The sequence below is a fragment of the Crocodylus siamensis genome, chromosome 8 (genome assembly GCF_052110815.1).
Source record: "Crocodylus siamensis isolate JL-2025a chromosome 8, ASM5211081v1, whole genome shotgun sequence".
In the NCBI taxonomy this organism is placed as follows: domain Eukaryota; kingdom Metazoa; phylum Chordata; order Crocodylia; family Crocodylidae; genus Crocodylus; species Crocodylus siamensis.
In genome coordinates, this window is record NC_143402.1 from 50,845,638 (window position 1) to 50,869,458 (window position 23,821).

Sequence of the window (23,821 nt, forward strand, 5' to 3'; positions counted from 1 at the left end):
TTCTATTTTATGGCTTTAGTTGTAAGTCTAAGACAACAGCATGTTACAAAAATAAATGAATTGGTGGATTGTTAGTGACTCAAACAGAACTAAATCTACTTAGATGCCTAATATGGGGAGTACAGTCTGGCCCTAGACTTTTAAATAAACAATATTTTGCAATGAGAATCCCACAGGATAATTATATAGGACCTGAAAAAGAGCATTTCTAATGGGGCTACTGGAAATGCAATGATTGACTTTGCCTTGTGGATTTTCTTTTACTTAACTACAATTTTACTGTGTCTTTTTTTTCCTTGTAGAATAAAGATTGAAGAGGAATATGCCAAGAATTTGTCAAAACTCTCTCAGAACTCTTTGGCTGCTCAGGAAGAAGGGTAAGTCTGATAATAATGTTCTTGGAGCCAAGGAGGATTCCTAGCACAGAATACTTTCTCCTACTTAAGCACACGCTTCTCCTGAAACCTTCCTCTCAATAGTGCTCCATTTAGTTAGTATCTTGATGGATATCATTGGTGGATTGAATCATTTTGAAAGTTTATTCCATGCTGATGATGAAATCAGGGAGTTTTTAAGAAGTGTTCAAGAATTTACATGGGAGAGACAAACTTTTGTTTAATATTTAAGACCTTTGCACAGGAGGTAGGAAGCCTGTGTTCTTGGCTCAGCTCATCTTGAAGTATCTGGAACTTACATATCCTACTTCCCAGGCCAGTGCTCTAATCATTCTGACTGAGTACACACATTCAAATAATCTGGGGGAATTCTTCCAGGTTTGTTTTCTTGGTAGAGAGAATTACCTACAGCTGTATGTACAGATATTCAGATCTGAGGCCCTGAAGAGTGGAGAGCTTGCAGTACTAATACTTTGCAGCTATGTGGAGGCCCTGTGCACACATCTCAGCATGCTCTTGAGGCTCCCTTAGTTTTCCTGGTGACAGATGGCAACAATCTATAGGGTAGCCCTGACTGGCTGACCCAAACTGCTCATAGTCAGCCTGTGTTTCCCTGCAGTACAATATGGGGATTGGGACGGTGATGTGTTCTGCTTCCTACTACAGCATCAGAGTCCAGTGAGTGACACACGGTCCAGGGAGACGGGGGGTATTGGAGGACTGCGTTCTCTTTTGAGAGAAGCCATGGCATGTATATATATTCAGTCTCCTGAGAGAAATTATCTTGGGAAAGATTTAACCCTACTTATTTTCAGATTATTTTTCTCCTGGAGTGGCCATTTTTACTTTGGGAGAAAAAGGTCGAACATCTGTACAGTTTTGGTTTCTTTTGGGAGAGTTGCTATTCTGTCAGGAGAAGCAGAATGTCTGTATGAAGTCCAAGTCACTGGTTAGGCAGGGCTGTTGAAGAACAGCCATGAAGTAGCATAAAGGGAAAGAAACATGGGGCTGGAAGCAAAGCAAATACGGCGGCACCTGATTCCATGGCCTTGAGAGAGGATGAAAGATACCTTGCATAGGAAGGCTGAAGGAGACCCTTCTTCTGTGGAGCATTATCTTTTTGCATGTTTTAATTTCCCTCAATTAACCCATCTGTTTGCATGTTAGAGAAAACACTTAGGTAGAGGAAATGTCTCTGAAAATACTAAATGGATAGGAGTAAGCAGGGCATATGGGAATTAGATTATAGTTCTTCAGTGATAATTTACTAAATAAAAATATTTTTAAAGGGATTAAAGTGATATAAGTGTAGCAGTACCTTATGCAAATCTTCAAAAAACAAGTTACGGGACACTTCTTAGCTATACCCTAAACCCCATATGGTGAATTCTCTCTGACAATACACTACAGCTTCACAAATTTACTCTTACTTCCAGCAGTGATAAAACAAACTAAACAAAACAAATAGCTCCCTGTGACAGGACGCTCTCTAGGGGCGCCGTGACCTCCCCTAGCGCCCCCTGGCTACCATGCCAAATTGGGTCTTGAATGTACCCTCTATCTCGCCCACCACATCTTGCTGGTATATTATTAAATGGGAGGCTGCCTTCCTGCCCTCCTTGGCACGGTGCCTGCCTTGCTGTATCAGGACTCTGTCCTACTCCCTGCCGAGCTCTCCCGGGGCCTGCTCCAATATATGCGCCCTCTCCCGGGGCCTGCTCTAATATACTCTCGCCCCCACCGGGGCCCTTGCTCATGCTTCTTGCGCTCTCCGCCCACACCGGGGCCTCCTATGCCTGACTCGGGCTTCCCAGAATTGGGGCTCAGGCGGCCTCAGCCTCACCTGGCCCCCCCCAGACCCGCCTTCTCGGGTCTTACGCCCACTGGGCTTTTCCCAATTGGGGCTCAGGCGGCCTCAGCCTTACCTGGCCCCTGGACCCGCCTCCTTGGGCCTATGCCCCACTGGGGCCTGTCCCGATAGTCGTCCACACTGGGGCCGGGGTCGGGACACCCCAAAACACAGCGCCCTCTGCGACGCTTGGAACCTCCCCTTCTACTGGGGAGCTCCCTTGAGGCCTCCTCCACCCCTACAGCCTCACCCAGTCCTCCGGTGTAATAATCACAACAACCAACCAAAACAGAAACACAAAGCCCCTAGGCCATAACACAAATCTTAGGCCAACCTGGCTGTCCTTCTCTCATTCCTGTCAGGGTCCTCTCCACCCTGTATCCGCACACTGGTGCACAACACCGCCCTGCTTGCTCTAGCAGAGCTCTTACTCCTTAGGCTGCCAGAGGGTAACTGGCTCTGGCCTCAGCCTTCTCTGTTTATGAAGGCCAGGCCCTGCCCCCTGGCAGTCAGCTGACCCACTCTGTTGCCATAGCAACTCCCACCTGCTGCCCTGGTGAGTGGCAGCTGAGCCCATTTACTACTATTCAGTAGCAGGCACCCTAGTGCCCCGCTACACTCCCCTTTTAGTTAATTCCTGACGTTATACTGCAAAATCAGCCACAGCTGCAGTACCTAATCACAATTAACATATGAGCACAGTTAACATATATGTCTTTACATATATGGTATGCCATGTGTTTCTAGGAGAAATAGGAGGTCTTAAGGTTCTCCAGATTTCTCTGAGGTAGATTAATTTCATTTATTTTAACTATATGGAAAATTAGAAGATTAACAAGTTTATAGTAGGCAACCAAAACAAGTTGGACTCTCCATTTTTTTTTTCTCACAATAACATTTATTTTAAATTATCCTTTAATTTTACTCATACTTTGACTAATGTATTTACTTGACACTCCCAAAAGCTCAACAGGACTAGGCTCAGGTCATTTGGATGCCACCAGCCCAGTGAGGATTATGTTCTCCTGTTTCTGCAGCACAACCTTCTCTCTCAGGACAATGGCAGAATATGCCACCCAGACCTTCACTTGTTCCTTCTTGCTGCCTGGATGCTAAATGGTTCCTGCAGATAGAGTGCCTCTGTTCTAGTCCTCTTAGGAGTGTCCTAATGCATAGCAGAAAGGCTTCCATAAGGTACACCTCCTTTGTGAAGTTGTCCAGATTCCCCTTGCTTTGCCAACTCCAGGGTATCCTCCTATCAAGGCCTTCAGTCCCAACTATTCTACACTAAGGGGTGGACTTGAGGAGACCCTTGACCTGTTCTTCAGTCCAATTAATCTGGTGGTTATCTCCATGCGTACGCCTCCTCCCTGTCAAAGGTCAGCCAGTGTTCTTCTACTTGGTCACACTGAGGGTTCTAAAAGGACTGGTGAAGCTAGCTGTATTTATTAAAAATGCAGAGCCTCATTAAGATCTGAACCTTGTCCCATTTCCCCCCAACCCCTCTGCCCCATCCTTTCAAGTCAGTGGCATTCTGCTTGCTTTAACATCTTGCCTAAAGACAGCCTTCCTGTAGGCGATCTCTTGTACAATATAAGTTAGTTAGACTGAAGCCCTGCTGGCAGATTTGCTGTATGTGATGTTCTAACCAGAGAAGGTGGCTTTCTGTACCTGTCTTAGATTTTTGCCAAAGATCCCAAGTTTCACTTCATCTAGTAAATTTTTTCATGGATTTCATAGACATTAGGGCTGGAAGGGACCTCAGGAGATCATCAAGTCCAGCCCCCTGCCCCAGGGGCAGGAAGTCAGCTAGGGTCAAAGGATCCCAGCAAGATAAGCGTCCAAATGTTTCTTAAAGGAGTCCAGAGTAGGTGCTTGCACCACCTCTGGAGGGAGTTCATTCCAGGTCTTGGGGGCTCAGACAGTAAAGACATTTTTCCTTATGTCCAGCCTAAAACTGTCTTGGAGGACTTTGTGACTGTTGGACCTTGCCATCCCTTTTGTCAGTCTTTTTCCCAAAACCACAAGATTCTTGTGCTGGGATCCTGCCTCCACATAGTTGAAGCAAGAGAGCTCTTTTGTTTATACAACTAATCTCATTAGAAGGTCCCCAGGCCTGTTTGTAAGCACCTTTTAATTGTGGAGACCTCCTGAGGTGATACCGGCATATCATTCAGTCCCTGACTGATAGACTCTGCATCCTATCTCTGGGTCTTGTGGAATTATCCATGTGAAGAGACAACTGCTCGAAGTAGAGAGAGAAGTTATGTATCGGTAACTGAAGTTTTTCATGGTGTATTATTCATGCACACATTTGAACCCTACCCTCCTTCCCCTCTTCCTTGGAATCTGCCTCTTTAAAACTCTAGAGTGGCAAAGAAACTCAGGAGAAAGAACGCATGTGCCCTTCTTCCCAATGTGTTTTGGTGTAGCAAGTCCAGAAATGAGAGGCTAGATTATGGAACCCAGTACAGATATTATTAAAGTCAAAAGAAAAGTATCCAGCGAGGGGGTCTTGCTGAGCTCACCTACATGAAAGAACATGTATGACAATAATATGCCTCAAAAAAAATCCAGTTACTAATGCATAATTTCTCTTTTGGAGCAGTGGAGTTCTGCTTGTGTACCAAAGTAGTCAGCTGTCATGCAGGGGAGGGTTGGGAGGAATGGAGGAGAGGGAGTGACGGGTGGTATAGCGGGGGATGTCTGAGGGGCAGCCACTGGCTAATTGTGGACAGTTTGATGTCTGCAAATAACAATGAACCTATTAAGAAAGGACCAGTTCAAAATAATACCCAATTATCCAGGTTTACTTTTAAAATCCTTCAGGAGGTTTAAATCATTCTAAAATGACTTGTACATGTGGATACTTGAGATTTAAATGGCATTTTAAACTGTTTAAGTGTTATGCCTGTCCACTTAGTGTCAGTGCTTTCTGTAACTATGTTGCACAGAAAAGGAAAACTAAAAAATCTGTGGATCCATGCTTAGAAGGCTAAGATGATAACAGGAGATACAAAGGTGAAGCTGCTCAATGGCTATTTGGCCTAGGCTTTCACAAAAAACAAACTAACATAAAAAATTCCCTTACAACTGGATGACTAAATTGTATAGACAAAAAGAACCAAAGAGAACATCACAGAACTTTTGATTAATTGAATAAATTTAAGTCAGCATGACCTGATATATCATCCCAAGGTGCCAAAAGAGCTGGCAGAAAGGATCTTGGAGCTGTTGGTGATATTTCCAACGTCATGGGGGATGGGTGAGGGTCCAGATGACTGAACAAGGGGTAACATAGCATACATATTTACAAAATGAAAAAAGAAGGGCCCAGGGAATTATAGATTATTCAGTATTATAGATTGTAACTCCAGTAACTGAGAAGGCTTTTGATAAAGTCCTATATAATATTCTCATAAGTAATTTAGAGATATGTGGATTTAGTACATTTACCTATCAGGTAGATAAGTAATTGGCTCAGTAACTACAAAGAAAAGGCAGTTATAAGCTTGAGAGAATCTGGAAGCTTGAGAGAGTCCAGAGGAGAGCCACGCGCATGATCAGAGGTCAGGAAAACAGATCTTACGATGATAGGCTGAGAGACACGGGACTCTTTAGCCTGGACAAGCGCAGGCTTAGGGGTGATCTGATGGCCACCTATAAGTTTATCAGAGGTGTTCACCAGGATCTGGGGGAACGTTTGTTCACCAGAGCGCCCCAAGGGATGATGAGGTCAAACAGTTATAAACTCCTGCAAGACTGCTTCAGGCTGGACATAAGGAAGAATTTCTTTACTGTCCGAGCCCCCAAGGTCTGGAACAGTCTGCCAGCGGAGGTGGTTCAAGCACCTACATTGAACACCTTCAAGAGTAAATTGGATGCTTATCTTGCTGGGATCCTATGACCCCAGCTGACTTCCTGCCCTTTGGGCAGGGGGCTGGACTCGATGATCTCCCGAGGTCCCTTCCAGCCCTGATATCTATGAAATCTATGAAATAAATGGATCAGTGTCAGGAGGTATTGAGTGGGTTTCCACAGTATTCTGCTCCAGGGTCCTGTACTGTTTAACATGCTAATGAATTATAAGGATGCCAGAACAGAGAGCTTCCTGTTCAGATTTACAGATTATACAAAATTGGACAGAATTGCAAACACTTTAGAGAGTAGCATTACAATTTAAAAAAGCACCTTGATAGACTGCAGAGCTGGGTTAGAGACAATGGGATAAAGTTCAGTGCACATATGTAAGCTGTTACAGCCAGGGGAGAATGAACAGGTAGACAAATAGAGAATGGGAGATAACCAGCTTTGGTAACAGTATGCTGTGAAGGACCTTGTGTTTTAGTGGATCTCTTACTTAACATCAGTCAGCAGTCTGATGCTGCCACAAAAATACTAAATGTAATTTTGGGCTGTATTAACAGGATCTTTAAGTGTAAGACAGAAAGTGATAGTACCATTCTACTCAGTGGTGGTAGGCAACAAAATGATAAAGGGTTTGGAAGGCAAGCTGTATCAGGAAAGGTTGACAGAGTTAGGTATGCTTACCTTGAAGGAAAGGATACTAAGCAGGGGATGGTGATAGCAGCTTTCAAGAACTTGAAAGCCTTCCATAAAAGAGAGAGTGAACAATGTTCTCCCTTTTTCAGAGGGCAGAATATCAAGGAAATTTCAGCAAAAACTATATAAGTCAGATTCCAGGAAAAATTCTTCCTTACCATTAGAACCATAAGGCAATGGAACATGCTGCCCAGGAAAGCTATAGAGTCTCCTCCATGGGAGGTTTTTAAAGGAGGCTAGAGAAACATTCATCAGGTTTCAGTATTCCAGCACTCATGCAGGAAATTGGGCCAGATGACTCTGGGGGGTCCCTTCTACCCCTATGGGCATCCAGAAAAGTGAACATGTGCCTGTTGCAGTGTCTCAAGGCAGTTTGAGATGCCACAGAAGCCACACCGCAAACAAACAAAAATGTTCCCCACACTGCATATTTGCAGCATGGACTCTGAGTTTGATACTGGGGAATCCTGGTATCAAAAGAAAACACCCTGGAAAAAAGCTGTGTCGGGCATGTTCCTGGAGTGTGCCGAGAGGCAACTGGAAGCTGGGTCCTCCAAGGAGACACTCTAGCACCTGGCCAGAGCATCTCTAAGCCAGCCATGTGCCCTTGCTGCTCCAGCATGTTGCCTCCTGAGCTGCTGCAAGTGCACTTGCCTGCATGAGTGGACATGGCCTATGATTCTACAATTTAGCACAATTTGGACGCCTGTGGTCTGGTTTCCCAACCATATGGTTGGCTTCAGATTTCTAGTGAAGCTTCTGTGCCCTGAATTAGAGCAGCTCTGAGAGCCACTCTAATTAAAGCACCTGGAACATGTCATGTATCAGCATCCCTGTGCTGAAAAATGGCGGCAGTGCACTTTAACTAAAGTTCATCGAAAGAGCTGCCATTTTTCAGCACAGGGACTCATACATGTGACACTGAAGTCTTCTGGAGCAAAGTAATTATCATGCTTTAACACATTCTAATTACAGCGCATTGGAACAGCCTCTCTGCACGAGTATAGGTATCTCTAGATACTGGGAATAATGAATGTGCTTTCAAGTTCCTCAGGCTCCTGGACATAAAGCTGTTAATTCTTTTTTGGACTCTATAGGGAATTGAGCAGAGTTCCTCAATCCTGTAAGGCTCCCAAATATCCTAGGAAAAAAAACAGTTGTGGAAAAGGACTTTAAGAAGTCCAGGGATATAGCTGTGCTGTCCCCCGCCCCCATCAGTGGTGCTGCTGCAGCCCAAAGGGGCAGTCTGGCATGGAGATGGATCGACATGATGCACCAGGTGGTCAGGCACCACTGCTGCCTCCCACACTGCCTGGATTGGCTCCTGAACAGTAGCTGGGGGCAGGAGGAGGGCTGTGCTGGGCACCGCTCCTTCTGCCTGGCTTGGGGATCAGCCAGGCCCTGGCAGTCCTGCCGCTCACCACAGATTGCCTCATGGACCAAAACTAGTTTATTTACCCTGATTAAGCCCAGAGAAGCCATTAATCTATACATTATTAAGCGTGGGTTAATTGTTTCTCTAAGTTTAATCAAGGTAATTAAGCTGCAGTTACAGGCCATCTCCAAGCAGTAGGCTCTGTGACTTTGGCAGGCTCGCTGCAAAAAACAAAACAAAACAAAACAAAAAAAACCCTAAAACTTATGTGCTGTTAGAGAAAAGGGTGAGAAGCCTTGTCGTCTTGGAGCATGGGGGGAAGGAGGAGTGGGATGGAGATGCTCACAGCAGGAGGCATGGAGGCTGCACCATAGAGTCACAGAATCATAGAAAAGCAGGGTTGGAAGAACCAGTCATCTCATCATAGAAAGCAATCAGGTTGGTCAAGTTTGACTTGCCCCTGGTGAATCCTGGTCCCGGCCAGTTGTAGCAAGCAGCCGGGAGGCTGCATCCTGTCTGCAGGGCCCCAATGTGGCTGCGCATGCACAAGAAGCTGGGCTGAGGCTCCGCGCACCCCAGTGCAACCTGCTGGCTGCCTGCCAGAGCTGGCCCAGGACCATAATGCAGCTGCCTGCAGCGTGTGCACCTCCTGCTGTGAGCTTCCCCATCCCTACCTCCCAGGCTCTAAGACTTCAGGGCTTCTTGCCCTTTTCTCTGCTTGCTGTTAAGTTTGTGGAGTGGAGCGGGGGTCTTGTTGCAAGCCTTCCAAAATCTCAGAGCCCACCCAATTTTGCATGTTCCAGGAAAATTAAACAGTCACAAATTTGGTAGGTCCTGATGCATTAAGCATACTTCTGCAGAGTGCTTGCAACAAGTGTTTGGAGCCAACTTATTTGCTGATAATACCATTGTCACTTGGAAGGATCTGGTATCTGTGCTTAAAGGAGAAAATACAGAGGTCATTGCAGTATCATTGAGAGGGTGGACATGACCCACAGCAGCAAGAAGACACGTCCAGTTTTGAGCACTATCCTTGAAAGATGTGGAGAATTTGGAACAAATCCGGAAGGGAGAAACAAAACCTGCCAGAGTTCTAGAAAATATGACATCATTAGAAGAACAGGGACTATTAAGTCTGAAGAATAAAAGACTGGGGGTAGAATTTGATGACAGTCCTCAAATAAAATAAGGATTGTCCTAAAAAAGGATGGGATCAGCTGTTCTCTATGTCCACAGGAGATAAGACAAAAAGTATGGAGGAGAAATTGCAACCAGCAGATTTAGTTTGGACATTAGAAAGAGCTTCCTAATTATGAAGGTAATTAAGCAGTGGAGCAGATTGCCTAGTGAGATTGCAGAACATTCATCATTGTCTGTCTAACTTAAATTTAAAAGTTTCCAATTATGTAGTCCAACACCGCTGAGTAACAGTTGGACTAGATTGGTAGCATTCAACCTTTTGGCACTGCACTGTCCCTGCTGCATGCACCAGGATTGGGTCCCAGTGGCCTGGTATTTCTCTCCCACCCCCTGCTTGCCATGATTTGGTCCCATTGGTCCAACACCATCCCCTCCTGCCTGTCTTGCCCTGGGGTTGGGTCCCAGAGGTCTGGTTCTGCCCCTTCCGGACCCCTGTGCACTGGGATTGGGCCCCAGAGGCCCAGCACTACCCCCTCCCACCCTCCTTGCACCAGGACTGGCTCCCTGGGGCTTGGTGCTGCACCCTCCCAGTGCATTGGGATTGGTCACTCTGTCCAGTGTGCAGGGCTTGGGGTGCACTATGAGTCCGAAGATTTGGCAACAGGTGAGCAGTGCCACTGCTCCCCTACTGCCAAATTTCCTGACCCATGGGGAGTGCCTCAAGCTGGATGTCATGGTGCTGTAGGCCAAAAGTTGAGCACCCCTGGATGATCTTCTGAGGTCCTTGGCAGCCTGATTTTTTTTTTCTATGGTTGTTTTTACATGTAATACAAGTTGCTTTATGAATTATTCTGGGAAGTGTACAGGACAGAAGTCAGGGCATTGATCAGTGTTGCATTGTCTTTTTCAGCACCCTTGGAGAGGCCTGGGCTCAACTAAAGAAAAGTCTGGCTGATGAGGCAGAAGTTCATCTCAAATTTTCCTCTAAGGTAATCTCCAGACTCTCACAGTCTTCTGCAGAAATTTGGTGAGGGTGTCTTCTTTAATGGATAGTAAGTATTAAGGAAGATAAGACCATACTATGGTGAACCAGATGACACTTATCTTAGATTACATAGGAAATCAGTTAATTTTCAGTGGTTTAAAGTTCATTATTACTGAAAAGTCAAAAGTACCAAGAAAACAAATGGAAAAAATGCAGTAATAATTTTCCAAAAAGGAAAGATGATTGATCTTAGAAGTTACAACTTTCTAACAAATAAATAAATTAACCAAGAATATGCAGAAGATCCCTTGAGAGTTGGAAAGAGAACTGAGTCTCAGCTTCTTAAAAAGAATTTGCCACAGCTGTGTGACAGGAGCAGAACTCTGATGCTATTGTAAAGCTTTTTAACAAATCCAGTAGCACTGTTTAAATAGTTTGTTTTTTCCCCCCTCCATTAATCAACTTGGGTGAAAATCTCACATAGCAATTATTTGTTCTTTCCCGGTATAAGTGACATAACCCTGTCTCCAGTTAAAATTTAGTAAGTTCTAGTGGTGCTTATGTTTCCATTGCATATTTAACATACTTCTGGATCGCAGTTATGTCCCACAGGAAAATTACATGAACAATTGTGTACAGGTTACTAAGGCAACCAATAGTTTCCTTGGTAATCTGTTGTTAAGAATTCTTGTCAGTAAACTATAGTGTGTTCCCTATTGGTAGGCGTCTACCTAAATCATGGGGGGCTTACTAATTTCTGGGGGTTGATCGCAGCATAAGGGGTTTTAATTCCACCGTTGTTTCATGGCAACCCCGCCCCTCGGTGCTGATTGAAAAAGCGGCCCGGCGGGAGGGGAAGGGACAAGGGGGTAGCTGCCATCTTGATCACTGGCTGCTGTTTGAGAAGCCCTGTCCCTCAGCAGTGATTGGCAGAGTCCTTGGCAGGGGGAGGAGGAACGAGGAGTGGGGAAGGCACCATCTTGCCTCTGTGCTGCCCTACCATTTGGTGCCTTCCCCTCCTGGCAAAACAAAAACTTTTATTTTTATTAGGGTTTTTTTATAATTTCTGTGGAGAATCCTGAATGTTGCATTTTCTGCAAAACCTCAAATTAAGTAGGCCTTTACCTATTATTGACCCCCTGATTTGGCTTCTAAAGTACAAAAAATAAAGGCACCATAGAGAGAACTGTAAAGGTGAGTGGATGAAGAATGTGAGTTCTTTTCACTCCCTTGTTTTTTTAATACTCATTCTCTATGTGAGTATGCTGTGGCAGGCCAGTAGGGGGCGCTTCTGCACTGAGTGACTCTCCTCGCTGCACTTGGCCAACCACCAAGCTGTGAGAGTCTCCCCTGGGGCGTCTACAACTGGCCAACCCCCTTTCTAGACCTCACCTGCAAGCATGAGTGACAGGTGCCTCCTGGCTCTGGGGGTCCCCCACCAGCTGATTGCTGATGGGGAGGAGGGGTCCCCCAGTGGCCAATTGCCAACTCGGGGCAGGGGGAGAGGTCCCCAGTGGCCAATCGCTGATCCCAGAAGCCGTAAGTGACGCTGGTGCTTTTTGGGTGGGTACCAGCTGACACTCCCCACTCCCCAGCCAGCGAGGGCCAATTTCAGGGGGGGCATGTGCCTCCCCCCCCCCCCCAATGCATTGCATGCATTGCCTATGCCTGCAAGCCTGGGGTAACTGCCATCACCACCCGGGGGCTGGTCCTTGCTCATAGTTTCAGTCAGTAGGGTCGGACGGGACCTGAGCAGATCATCAAGTCCAACCCCCTGGCATGGAAGGAAAGAGTACTGGGGTCAAACAACCCCAGCAAGGTGATTGTCTAGCCTTGTCTTAAAGACCCCCAGGGTAGGAGCCAGCACCACTTCTCTTGGAAGTTGGTTCCAGATCCTAGCCGCCCTGACAGTGAAGTAGCGCCTCCTGATGTCTAATGTGAATTTACCCTCTGCCAGCTAGTGACCATTATTTCTAGTCACTCCTGGCAGTGCTCAGGGAAACAGGGACTCCCCCACAGTGCCTGCTGGTCCCCTTTAACTAGCTTGTAACAGGCCACTAGATCCCCCCGCAGCCTTCTCTTGTGGAGGCTGAACAGGTTCAGGTCCCGTAGCCTTTCCCCGTAGAGCCTGCCCTGCTGCCCCCTGATCATGCAAGTGGCCCTCTTGTTAACCCTCTCCATGTTGTCTACATCCCTCCTGAAGTGCGGTGCCCAGAACTGGACGCAGTGCTCCAGCTGCGGCCTAACCAGTGTCGCATAGAGGGGAAGGATCACCTCCTTGGACCTGCTCAAGCTGCATCTGTGGATGCATGACAAGGTGCTGTTGGCCTTCCTGACTGTGTCCCCACACTGCCGGCCCATGTTCATCTTGGCATCAATGATGACTCCAAGATCCTTTTCTGCCTCTGCACTGACAAGAAGGGAGTTCCCCAGCCTGTAGGTATGGTGCTGGTTCTTCCTCCCCAGGTGCATCACCTTGCACTTGTCAGTGTTGAATCCCATCCTATTCTCATCCACCCACCCCTGTAACCCTTCTAGATCCAATTGTAACCTATTCCTTCTTTCTAACATGCCCACATCCTCCTACATCTTAGTGTCATCAGCAGATTTGAACAGGGTGCTTTTTACCCCCTCGTCCAAGTCACTGATGAAGATGTTAAACAGTGCGGGCCTGAGGACCAAGCCCTGGGGGACCCCACTGCCCACATCCCTCCAGGTCAAAAATGACCCATCCACCACCACTCTCTGGGTGCGGCCCTCCAGCCAGTTGGCGACCCATCTGACTGTGTGGGTGTTGACAGCACAGTCCCCCAGTTTCTTAATGAGAACGGGGTGAGAGACAGTGTCGAAGTCCTTCCTAAAGTCCAGAAAGACTATATCCACTGCTACCCCTGCATTTAAGGATTTGGTGACATGGTCGTAGAAGGCCACCAGGTTGGTCTGACAGGACCTGCCAGGACTGTGTTGGTTGCCCCTAACCATAACCTCCCCCGCTGGCCCCTTGCTGACATGTGCCAGTATAATTCTCTCAAAAAGCTTAGCTAGGATCAAGGTAAAACTAACTGGCCTATAGTTCCCTGGGTCCTCCTTCCTCCCTTTTTTGAAGATGAGAACCACATTGGCCCTCTTCCAGTCCTCTGGCACCACACCAGAGCACCATGAGTGCTCGTAAAGCCGTGCCAGGGGTCCTGCAATGACCTCAGCTAATTCCCTCAGCACTCTGGGGTGGATATCATCTGGACCAGCTGATTTAAACACATCCAGTCCCTCCAGAATTTCCCTGACTAGTTCCTCACTGACCCTTGGCCTAGGTGCGCCTCCCCTGAGGCCTGAGGAGGGCCCAGTGGGGGGGGGGGGCTGATCCGGTCCCTGCTCAGGAAAATGGAGGCAAAGAAGTCGTTAAATAGGTTATCTTTTTCGTCTGGTGTGATGGCCAAATTTCCTAGCATGTCTTGCAGGGGCCCCTCGTTACCCAGTATCTTCTTTTTGCCCCCTATGCATTTAAAAAAGGACTTCTTCTTGTCCTTGATCCGGGAGCTAGTCCCAGTTCTATCTCCGCCTTAGCCTTCCTGACTGCCCCCCTGCATCCCCGAGCAACCTCAGTATAGTCCTCCTTGGTGATGGCCCTTCCCTTCCATTGGGTGTGCGCCTCCCTTTTAGCTAGAAGGCATTCCCAGATGTTTTTGGTTAGCCAGGGGGGCTTTTGTGCCCTCCTGCTCCCTTTGATCCGTGTTGGAATTACCTCTCTTTGGGCTTGGAGGATCATCTCCTTAAGGAGCAACCACTCTTCTTGGACACCTGGCTCCCCTCCCCTCTGGGACCTCAGTGCTTCCCTGACTATTCTCCTTAGCCATTGAAGTCCGCTGTCCTGAAATCTAGGGCTGCTGCCTTGCTGCAGGCCTTTGCCACCTTGCGCTAAATGGTGAATTCCAGCAGGCGGTGATCACTGTCACCCAGGTGGTCGCGCACCCACAGTCCACTCACCAGGTCGTCATCCGTGGCCAGCACCAGGTCCAACAGGGCGTCTCCCCTGGTGGGGCTGCGCACCTCCTGGGTTAGATAGAGGTCCTGCATTTTGGCTAGGAACTCACGTGAGTGGTCAGACCTGGCTGACTGCTCTTCCCAGCAGATGTCTGGAAAGTTCAGGTCACCCATGATGACCACGTCCTTTGACCTAACTACCTCCGTGAACTGACTTAAGAATTCCTGGTCTAGCTCTTCCCCTTGGTTGGGAGGTCTGTAGTATACCCCGACCATTAAGTCTCTTTCCCCTCGACTGCCTTGTATTCTAACCCAGAGCACTTCCGTGTGCCCCTTCTCTGACCTTGTGCTACTTGATGAGGATGTGTATTCCTCCTTAATGTAGAGCGCCACACCCCCGCCTTTCCTCCCTGTCGTGTCCCTCCTGTACAGCCTATAGCCCTTGATATTCACCGCCCAGTCATGCATTGGATCCCACCACATTTCAGTGAGCCCCACTATATCTGGGTTGGTGTCAGCTATCAGGAGGGTAAGTTCCTCCTGCTTGTTCCCCATACTATGAGCATTTGTGTAGAGGCATTTGAGGCCTCCTGTGGATGTGTGCAGTGCTCGGGCCCTGTACCCCCAGGGTACATAGGCCTTGTAGACCTTGAGGGCACTTACCCCAAGAGTTCGCAGTGGGTTATTTCCTTTAACCTGAAGCACCGAAAGTAGCCTCCGTTAGCCAGCCAAGCCAAAGGAATAAAAGGCGTGCCCAGTCCCTCTCAAGCATGTGCCACAAAGCTTGTTATAGTGGATAGCTTTATTAGGTAGAGAGGGTAGACTTGAGGAGAGGTACAAGTTGTAGAAGTATCAAAAGAATACCTCCAAGCAAACAGAAACAGCCTGGTAGCCTTTTGACATGCATCTAGAACACTGTTACTGGCTAAATTTCAGGTAAGTTACTCATGTTTATCTGGAGTCTACAAGAGCTCCAGAGGCTGTGTGCTGGCTTCATGTTGAGTTCCACAGCATGTCTGACCTCCTCCTTCCTGTACAGATTCCCTTAAATAGCCCTCCTGACACCATCCCCTGGACCCAATCGGGGGCAGGTGTTATTGCATGCTGGCCAGTCATTTTGAAAAGCATCATTGCTACATAGTGAAGTCACAGGGGCTTAAGCCCCTGCCCCCAGGTCATGAGGTCAGAACTCAGAACAACAGGGAGCTAGATCCACCCCGCTCTTACCTGGGCTAAGGCACCTAGGCAGCAATTTGGTTGCCAAGTAACTGGTTGACAGGCACTTGGGCAGAGAAAGAGAGGAGGCTAGGAGGGGGTTGTTTCACACGTCACCCCTTGCCCCGGCAAGCCTATTTACATATTGCAGAAATTATATATTGCTGGCTCCAAGTTAGTTTAATTAATTATAGCTTTTTGTTTCAAGTATAGTTTTGTTAACAATTGTCTTTTATGTAAATAAAGCTATTCATAAAAATATTTTTTTTTTAAGTTTTATATAAGCATATGGACAAATGTACATTTGTAGTCACTAAAAGATGGGAGGAGGGCTGCTGCCTAGAAGCCCACAGCAGTTGTTACTGATACATCTGCATAAGCTTGAGTAATACCAGTGTGGTGATATTGCTCTAGCTTTAGCCCTTCTTCATCCTATGTCAGAGTTAGGGTGATTTAATGCTGGCCCTAGACAGGACATAACAATTGAAGCACTTCAGAGAGTGAGCAGACAGATACAGGTTACAGGGGTGGGCAGATGAGAACAGGATGGGATTCAACACTGACAAGTGCAAGGTGATGCACCTGGGGAGGAAGAACGAGCACCATACCTACAGGCTGGGGAACTCCCTTCTCATCAGTGCAGAGGCAGAAAAGGATCTTGGAGTCATCACTGATGCTAAGATGAACACGGGCCGGCGGTGTGAGGATGCAGTCAGGAAGGCCAACTGCGCCTTGTCATGCATCCACAGATGCATCTCAAGCAGGTCCAAGGAGGTGATCCTTCCCCTCTATGCGACACTGGTCAGGCTTCAGCTGGAGTACTGCGTCCAGTTCTGGGCACCGCACTTCAAGAGGGTTGTGGACAACATGGAGAGGGTCCAGAGGAGGGCCACTCACATGATCAGTGGGCGGCAGGGCAGGCCCTACGAGGAGAGGCTATGGGAACTGAACCTGTTCAGCCTCCACAAGAGAAGGCTGAGGGGGATCTAGTGGCCTGTTACAAGCTAGTTAGAGGGGACCAGCAGGCACTGGGGGAGTCCCTGTTTCCCTGAGCACTGCCAGGAGTGACCAGGAATAATGGTCACAAGCTGGCAGAGGGGAAATTCAGATTAGACATCAGGCTTCACTGTCAGGGTGGCTAGGATCTGGAACCAACTTCCAAGAGAAGTGGTGCTGGCTCCTACCCTGGGGGGCTTTAAGACAAGGCTAGACAATCATCTTGCTGGGGTCGTTTGACTCCAGTACTCTTTCCTTCCATGCCAGGGGGTTGGACTTGATGATCTGCTCAGGTCCTGTCCGACCCTACCAACTATGAAACTGAAACTATAACACTCCCTGTGAAGTACTCCAGAAATGGCTGCACCACTCCAAAAAATAACCATTGATCAAACAATAACTATTTGCTTAATTTGAAAGCACTTATAGTTATGTGTGTATGCTCTATGAAGTGTGATGGGGTTGTCCAGTCCTGCAGCATCCCACAGTGCTCTGCTCACTTCCCCCTACCCCACACACCATACTGGAGAAGAGCAGTGTGGACAGCCAATCCCCTACACACTTAGTCAATCCTGGAACATCTGCATGCCTTTCCACATCTAGTCTCCTGGTTCCTGCAGAAAGGCACAGGGCTTCCAGTCTCACAGTTGTGGCAGGGATGCACAGTCATCCTCTACAATATTTGGAGCCTGAGGGCCATGCAAGGATTTGTTTTCCCTAGTCCCAGGAGAGATTCTTTACACAGCTCTCTACCTAGAACCAGGAAACAAGAAACCCAAGAACACTCACTGAGCCCATAGGAAAATGCTCATTGGCTGTCTGTCCTGCCCAATCCCTCCCCTCAACCCTTGAGGGGCGGGGAAGTAGAGGAAGCAGCCCCTGTTGTGCCCCCTGGCTCGTAAGCCCACCTCTACATGCCATTGGAGTACTTTTGAAATACTCCAGCCCTAGGCCCAGAAGGGGACTGTAAACCTGTCAGCAGCTGAAGCATCCCATTTCTGAAGTACTTCAAAGCACAGTGGCATTTGAAGTGTCTCCTAAGTGTCCTTAGCATTCAAAAGATGGAAGTTCAAAAGTTGATAAGCAAACTAGCTTGGATTATATGGAGCAGTCCTTATTTAAGACTTAAGCTTTTGTTGAATCAAGATTGCCACATCCCATAAGATGGAGCGTTCCAACAAAGCTTATTCCTGTACCTAAAGAAAGTTATGCTTACCGTGCATAAGGTACTACTGTACCCAGGACTATTTAACTTGCTTATCATGTGCAGACTGCAAGGAGTTAATTTGAAGTTCCTTGGCTCCCATCTGGCTGCCACTCCCTCATTACTCATATAAATAAATACTAATAATTAAAAAATATAGTAGGTATAAAAACTGCCGTTAATAGTATGTTCCTTGGGTTGCAAAGTTAAGCATGCACAAGTGAGGAAATGTTAGAATTAAGTTTTACCAAGCAAACTTCATCCCTTTCCTTGTGCTATATGGTTAATCATAACATACGCACACAAGAAGGACCAAGTTCCAGATAACATAGCAGCTGTGCGGTTTTTTTTTCTATTTATCTTCAACCTTCAGTCTGAAGGAACTTACTTACTTACTGTACCCGTTTTAGCCCTGGAAAGAACAAGAAATTATTTTCTTATAAGCTTCTCTGTGGCTTTCTTTACAACACAGTGAACCAAACACAAATTTGTTTTAGTAACAAAGTTGAGAAGTAGAGATGGAAACTCAGACACGGGGCAGTAAAGGTAACAGTTTCCAAGGTTTTCAGAGCACAGGGTCTGCTTCTTCCATGCACGTACACAATTTTCCATTGGAGTAGGAAATGGCATATATTTCCTGTGCTTTCCCAACCCACACTGTAGTCTAGATGCACGACAGTGCAGGCTACACTGACTTCAAAGATAGTGCACTCTGGTCATCTTTTGCTTACTAAAGAACACAGGGCTAGTTTTTGACTTATGAGCTACTTCTTGGGATGGGAATGTTCCTTGTGTTTTAGGCATTTGCTAGCGATTCATGAAACTTAGGTTTAATTCTCGATTCTGCCACAGAATTCCCTTATCACCTAAGGCAAGTCACATACTCTGTGGCTCAGTTCCCCATCTGGAGAAATGATACACAGCCTTATGCTGCCATTAAAGAATTCCTCCAGGGGTCCTGTGACAGAACTCTGTTACTCCTGAGCTGGGGGCGAGGCAGTCTTGCTCAAAGGTGTCTTGAGGGAGGAAAGAATCTCTAGCTCATGTAGACCCTGTGCTACTGAAATTGCATCTCTGCTGAGGCACAAACATTGCATTCCTGTCTGCCACTTAAGAGAAAGAGCTAGCTACCTCCAGTTGTGTGGTTGTTCCTGGCCACTTACTATTAGCACTTCCCAGTACCATTTTTCTGCTCTCATTTCCAGCTCCAGAGTGAGGTAGAGAAACCACTGCTCAACTTCAGAGAGAACTTCAAGAAAGACATGAAGAAATGTGACCATCACATTGCAGATTTACGGAAGCAGCTGGCTAGTCGTTATGCAGCAGTAGAGAAGGTGAGAGCAAAGAATGAAGCAGAGTTAGATATAATAAATAATAATGTCTGATACATAAGAGAAACAACTGTATTGAAAGTCTTGCTTCCATGCAGTGATAGGAGTTGTGTCTGCTTAGATTGATTTTAATGTGCTAAACTCACAATACTTTTTTTTCTGTTCTGGGTGACTCATGGGAAAGCAGGGGGTGGTGCCAAATACAAATCACGGTAACAAAGATGTTACTGTTAAATAGAACTTGGTCTCTAGTCCGACTTGACTCTTCCTGGTTTAGGATAATGTATTCCTAACATTTGGCTAGAATGAGTGATGTGGGGCTGGTTTGTGGGCCAAGTCCAGCAGGGGGTTGACATGCAGGGTTGGTCCACAGGTGCAGTCCACCATGCCAGCCCACCCCCACATATGGACCCAGCTATGGAGCGATCCCACAGGCCAGAACAGTCTATCACACAGAGCCATGTCATCTGGCTCACAGTGCTCCCTACTGGTCTAGAAATTTGGCAACAGAAGAACTGCAGCAATTAATATTGCCACTGCTCCCTCACCTGCCAAATTTCCAGACCTGTGTGGAGCCCCGTGGGCCAGATGACACAGCTTCCCCAGGCTATATTCAACACATAGGCTGGAGGCTGAGACCCACTGGATTAAAATATCCCTAGCTTATACAGACCCGCAAATCGTATATCACACACAGATTTTATTAGATATTTCAGAGCAATGAAACTTGAATTAAATCATGTGGAAGTGGTACCATGGGAAAGCAGGGATATCAGTGGAGATCATATGCTATCAATTTACTGAGCATCAGCTGTTCCAAGGAACTGCCTGCATGTACATTCTTACCTCAAGATAAGTGAAAGCTAAACCAAGTGACTTTCTTCTCTTTCCTGAGAGCTAAGCTACCACAAGTTCACTTCCACTTGCTGTAGAGCAAAAGAGCATGCATACAGATAATTACAACAGAAGAGCCAACGTTCAGTAAACCCCACCTCCTTTTGCCCCCACTAAATTATTTACTGATATAGTCCATCTAGGGTCACCAGCTGAGGCACTTCTACATGAAATTGAGTCATGCTTCATCCCCAGATCTGTATCACATCTCTTTTCCTAAATCACTTACTGTCCAGAGATGTGGAAAAAGACAGACGTCAGTGTAGTTTGTGTCTTTTGTAAAGCTGAAGTAGTTCAACTGGAAATCCAAGCTTTCATTATTACATTCCTGCTGAGTGCTCTCTCGGGAATCAGCAGAAAATGAAAGATCAGTCTATGTGAAAAGGATCTCCAGACTGCCAGGTACAGAATACACATGATAAGAGCCTCAAAGTAAACAATTAGTTTGCACTATCACATGTGGACAGTAGTTTCCCCAGCCATGTTAGGCTCTTCAAAACTGTATCTGAAAGGAAGCATTATATAAGCGTGTATCTAGAGGGATAACGACTATCTGAGCTGTGTCTGCTTGCAGTGACAGACAAAGCAGACAGCTCTCCACCAGGCTCCATTACCTGCAGTTTTGGCTCCCTCTTGTGGCCACGGTAGCTTAATCTGAACTCAAAGATTCCTCCCTCGGAGTCTTTCAGAATTACAAGTTTAAGTCGATTGTAATTGTTTGTGAAACCTGTATGAAGAGCTTACGTCCAGGGCTGGTGAAACAGTATGTAATTCAGATAAACACACAAATATATGATCATCCCAGCTTATTATACATCGTAGACATAGTTAAGGCCGCTAAGTGCCTTATTGGTTCAGTTTTTAACCATTTACGCAACAGATTGTGCCTATCACATTTCTAATTTGTGTATTTAGGTAATCCTGGCAAATGTAAATATATGCACTTGTGGCTAGTTTTGATCATTAGTTCATATACTTTCCTAATGTAGATTTACAACTAGAGTAATTAATTACACACAAATTAGAACTTAAAAAGTGTGGATCAATTTAAGGCAAGGTGATTTAAATCGTGATTTAAAACCCCCGTTTTGTTTTTTAACCATTAATTTAAACTAGTTGCAAAGCTGGAAAAATCATTTTAAATTGTACTACTACCAGTTGAGGTCAAGATTTAAAATGGAAAATCTTAGTAAAAATAATTCCAAGTATAATATAAAATTCTATGTACAGTTAATATCCTAATAAAAGACACAAGCACAAGGCTTTGACTTTAGCAATTTTAGCTATACAATCAGCAGTAATACAGCTTTCCTTTACTCTTCTGTTAGCAGTCATAACAGAATCCCTGTTTTCTGAACTGGAAAGATCCAATCTGGGAGTGTAAGCAGTTCATACAAGTCTGAAGGCATTTGGAAGCTCCAGACTCCTGTGAGTCATGTGTGGTGTTTTTGTTCCCTCAAAGGCTCGAAAAGCTCTAACTGAGAGGCAGAAGGATCTGGAAATGAAAACCCAGCAACTGGAGACAAAGCTCAGCAATAAGACAGAAGAGGAAATTAAGAAAGCAAGGAGGAAGTCCACACAGGCTGGTGAGTATATGGGGCTTGGGGTTAATACCATACAAGCAAAACATGAGAGAACTGTAAGAAAATCTTGCACTCGTTGTGATGGGATGTAATGGGAGCCAGTCAGACATGAGGTTGTTAGAGTGAAAAGAAAAGGGTGTTTTGAGATGTTGAAGAAAAAAAGAGCATCAGGATTTGGTTGTGTGGGTAGGCACTAAATTTTGAGCCTGAATGACAGGGAGGATGGTGATGGTGTCAAGGGTAATTGGAAACACAGGAAGTGCAGAAACACTAGGGTGGACAAGAAGTCGCTTCATTTGACCATGTTAAGCATAAGCTAATGGCAGGACAGCCAAGAGATGTCAGAGAGATGGACTAAGAGAATTGGATAAAAGGAGAAAGAAAAGTGGTAAAAAAAATATTTGAGTCAAGAGCAGAGAGCTGATGTTCAAAAACCTAGGAACAAATGAGAGATGGGGTGTGGAGTGAAACTATGATGATGGAGCTTTGGGATATCTCACAGGTTGTAAGCAGTGAAGGAGAAAGAGGAGCCACTGAAAGAGACACTGAGGAAACAGCCGGAGTGATCTTTCTCCATCTGGAAAATCTATGAGGATAAAGTAGCAATAGAAAAGGAACCCAAGTAAAAAGTAGCTAAGAGGTTGAGGGTGGAATAGGCACCCTGAGATTTTGGCCAGATCAAAAGTCTCAAAAAGAGAAGTGTCATTAGAGTGAAGAGGGCTTAATGTTTCCCAAATGGTACTTACCAACCTGTGGAAAAACCATGTTGATTTTGGCCCATGATTTCGATCTTGCTCTTTTCCCTTTAATCCCAGGTAGAATTGATAGCAAACTCTGTAGTTATAGAATCACAGAAAATTAGGGATGGAAGGGACCTCAGAAGGTCATCTATTCTAACCCCCTGCTCAAAGCATCCCCAACTTGATCATCCCAGCCAAAGCTTTGTCTAGCCGAGTCTTAAAAACTTCCAAGGATGGAGATTCCACCACCTCTCTGGGTAACCTGTTCCGGTGTTTTACTACCCTTCTAGTGAGAGAATTTTTCCTAATGTCTAACCTAAACTTCCCTTGCTGCAACTTGAGACATTTGCTCCTTGTTCTGTCATCTGCCACCACTGAGAACAGTCCAGTTCCATCCTCTTTCAAACCCCTGTTCAGATAGCTGAAGGCTGCTATTAAATCCCCTCTCAGTCACCTCTTCTCTAGACTAACTATGCCCAGTTCCCTCAGTCTTTCATCAGAAGCCATGTCCCCCAGCCCCTCACCATTTTTGTTGACCTCCACTGGACTCTCTCCAATTTGTCCACATGCTTTCTGTAGTGGGGGCCCAAAACTGAACACAGTACTCCAGATGTGGCTTCACCAGTGCTGAATACAGGGGAATAATCACTTCCCTTGATGTGTTGGCAACACTGATACCAATGCAATCCAATATGCTGTAAGTCTTCTTTACAACCAGGGCGCAGTGCTAGCTCCTATTCAGCTTGTTGTCCACTGTAATCACCAGGTCCTTTTCTGCAGAGCTGCTGCCCAGCCAGTCAGCCCCCAGCCTGTACTGGTGCATGGGGTTACTCCATCGTAAGTGCAGGACTTTGCACTTGTCCTTGTTGAACTTTATGAAATTTTTTTATTTTATTTTTATTTTGGCCCAATCCTCCAATTTGTCTAGGTCACTCTGAATCCTAGCCCTGCCCATCAGAACTCTGCCATCTTCCACATCATCAATGAAGACACTAAATAAAACCAGCCCCAGGACTGATCCCTGGGGCATTCCACTTGATACCAGCTGCCAACTAGATATTGAGCCAGTGATTACTACTCTGTAAGCCTGATGTTCCAGCCAGTTTTCTATCCACCTTACAGTCCATTCATCCAGCCTATACTTCTTTAGCTTGCCTGCAAAAATGTTGTGTGAGACTGTATCAAAAGCCTTGCTAAAATCAACGTATAGCACATCTTCTGGTCCCCCACGTCCACAGATCCAGTCATGTTGTCATAGAAGGCAATCAGCTTGGTCAGGCAAGACTTGCTCTTGGTGAATCCATGCTGACTGTTCCCAATCACCCTTTTTTTCCTCCAAGCACTTTGAAATGGATTCCTTGAGAATCTGCTCCATGATTTTTCCAGGGACTGAGGTGAAGCTGTCTGTTCTGTAGTTCCCTAAATCGAGCACTTCCATCTTTTCTACATCCTCTGTCACAAGATTGCCTCCCCCATTCAGTATGGGGCCCACACTTTCCCTGATCCTCCTCTTGCTACCAACATACATGTAGAGTCTTCTTGTTACCCTTCATATCGCTTGCTACCTGCA

At 46.1% G+C, this 23,821-nt stretch overlaps 1 protein-coding gene across 6 annotated transcripts in view; it reads left to right on the forward strand.

Moving 5' to 3' along the window:
• The window catches only part of GAS7 (growth arrest specific 7), a 278,186-nt gene that overhangs the window by 216,195 nt on the left and 38,170 nt on the right, over positions 1 to 23,821 (forward strand). For all 6 annotated transcript variants that reach the window (XM_090059485.1, XM_090059486.1, XM_090059487.1 and 3 more), the window contains 4 exons: positions 303 to 377; positions 10,233 to 10,311; positions 18,909 to 19,037; positions 21,391 to 21,514. In XM_090059485.1, coding sequence (XP_089915611.1) covers positions 303 to 377; positions 10,233 to 10,311; positions 18,909 to 19,037; positions 21,391 to 21,514 — 407 coding nt within the window. The remainder of the gene's footprint in view (positions 1 to 302; positions 378 to 10,232; positions 10,312 to 18,908; positions 19,038 to 21,390; positions 21,515 to 23,821) is intronic.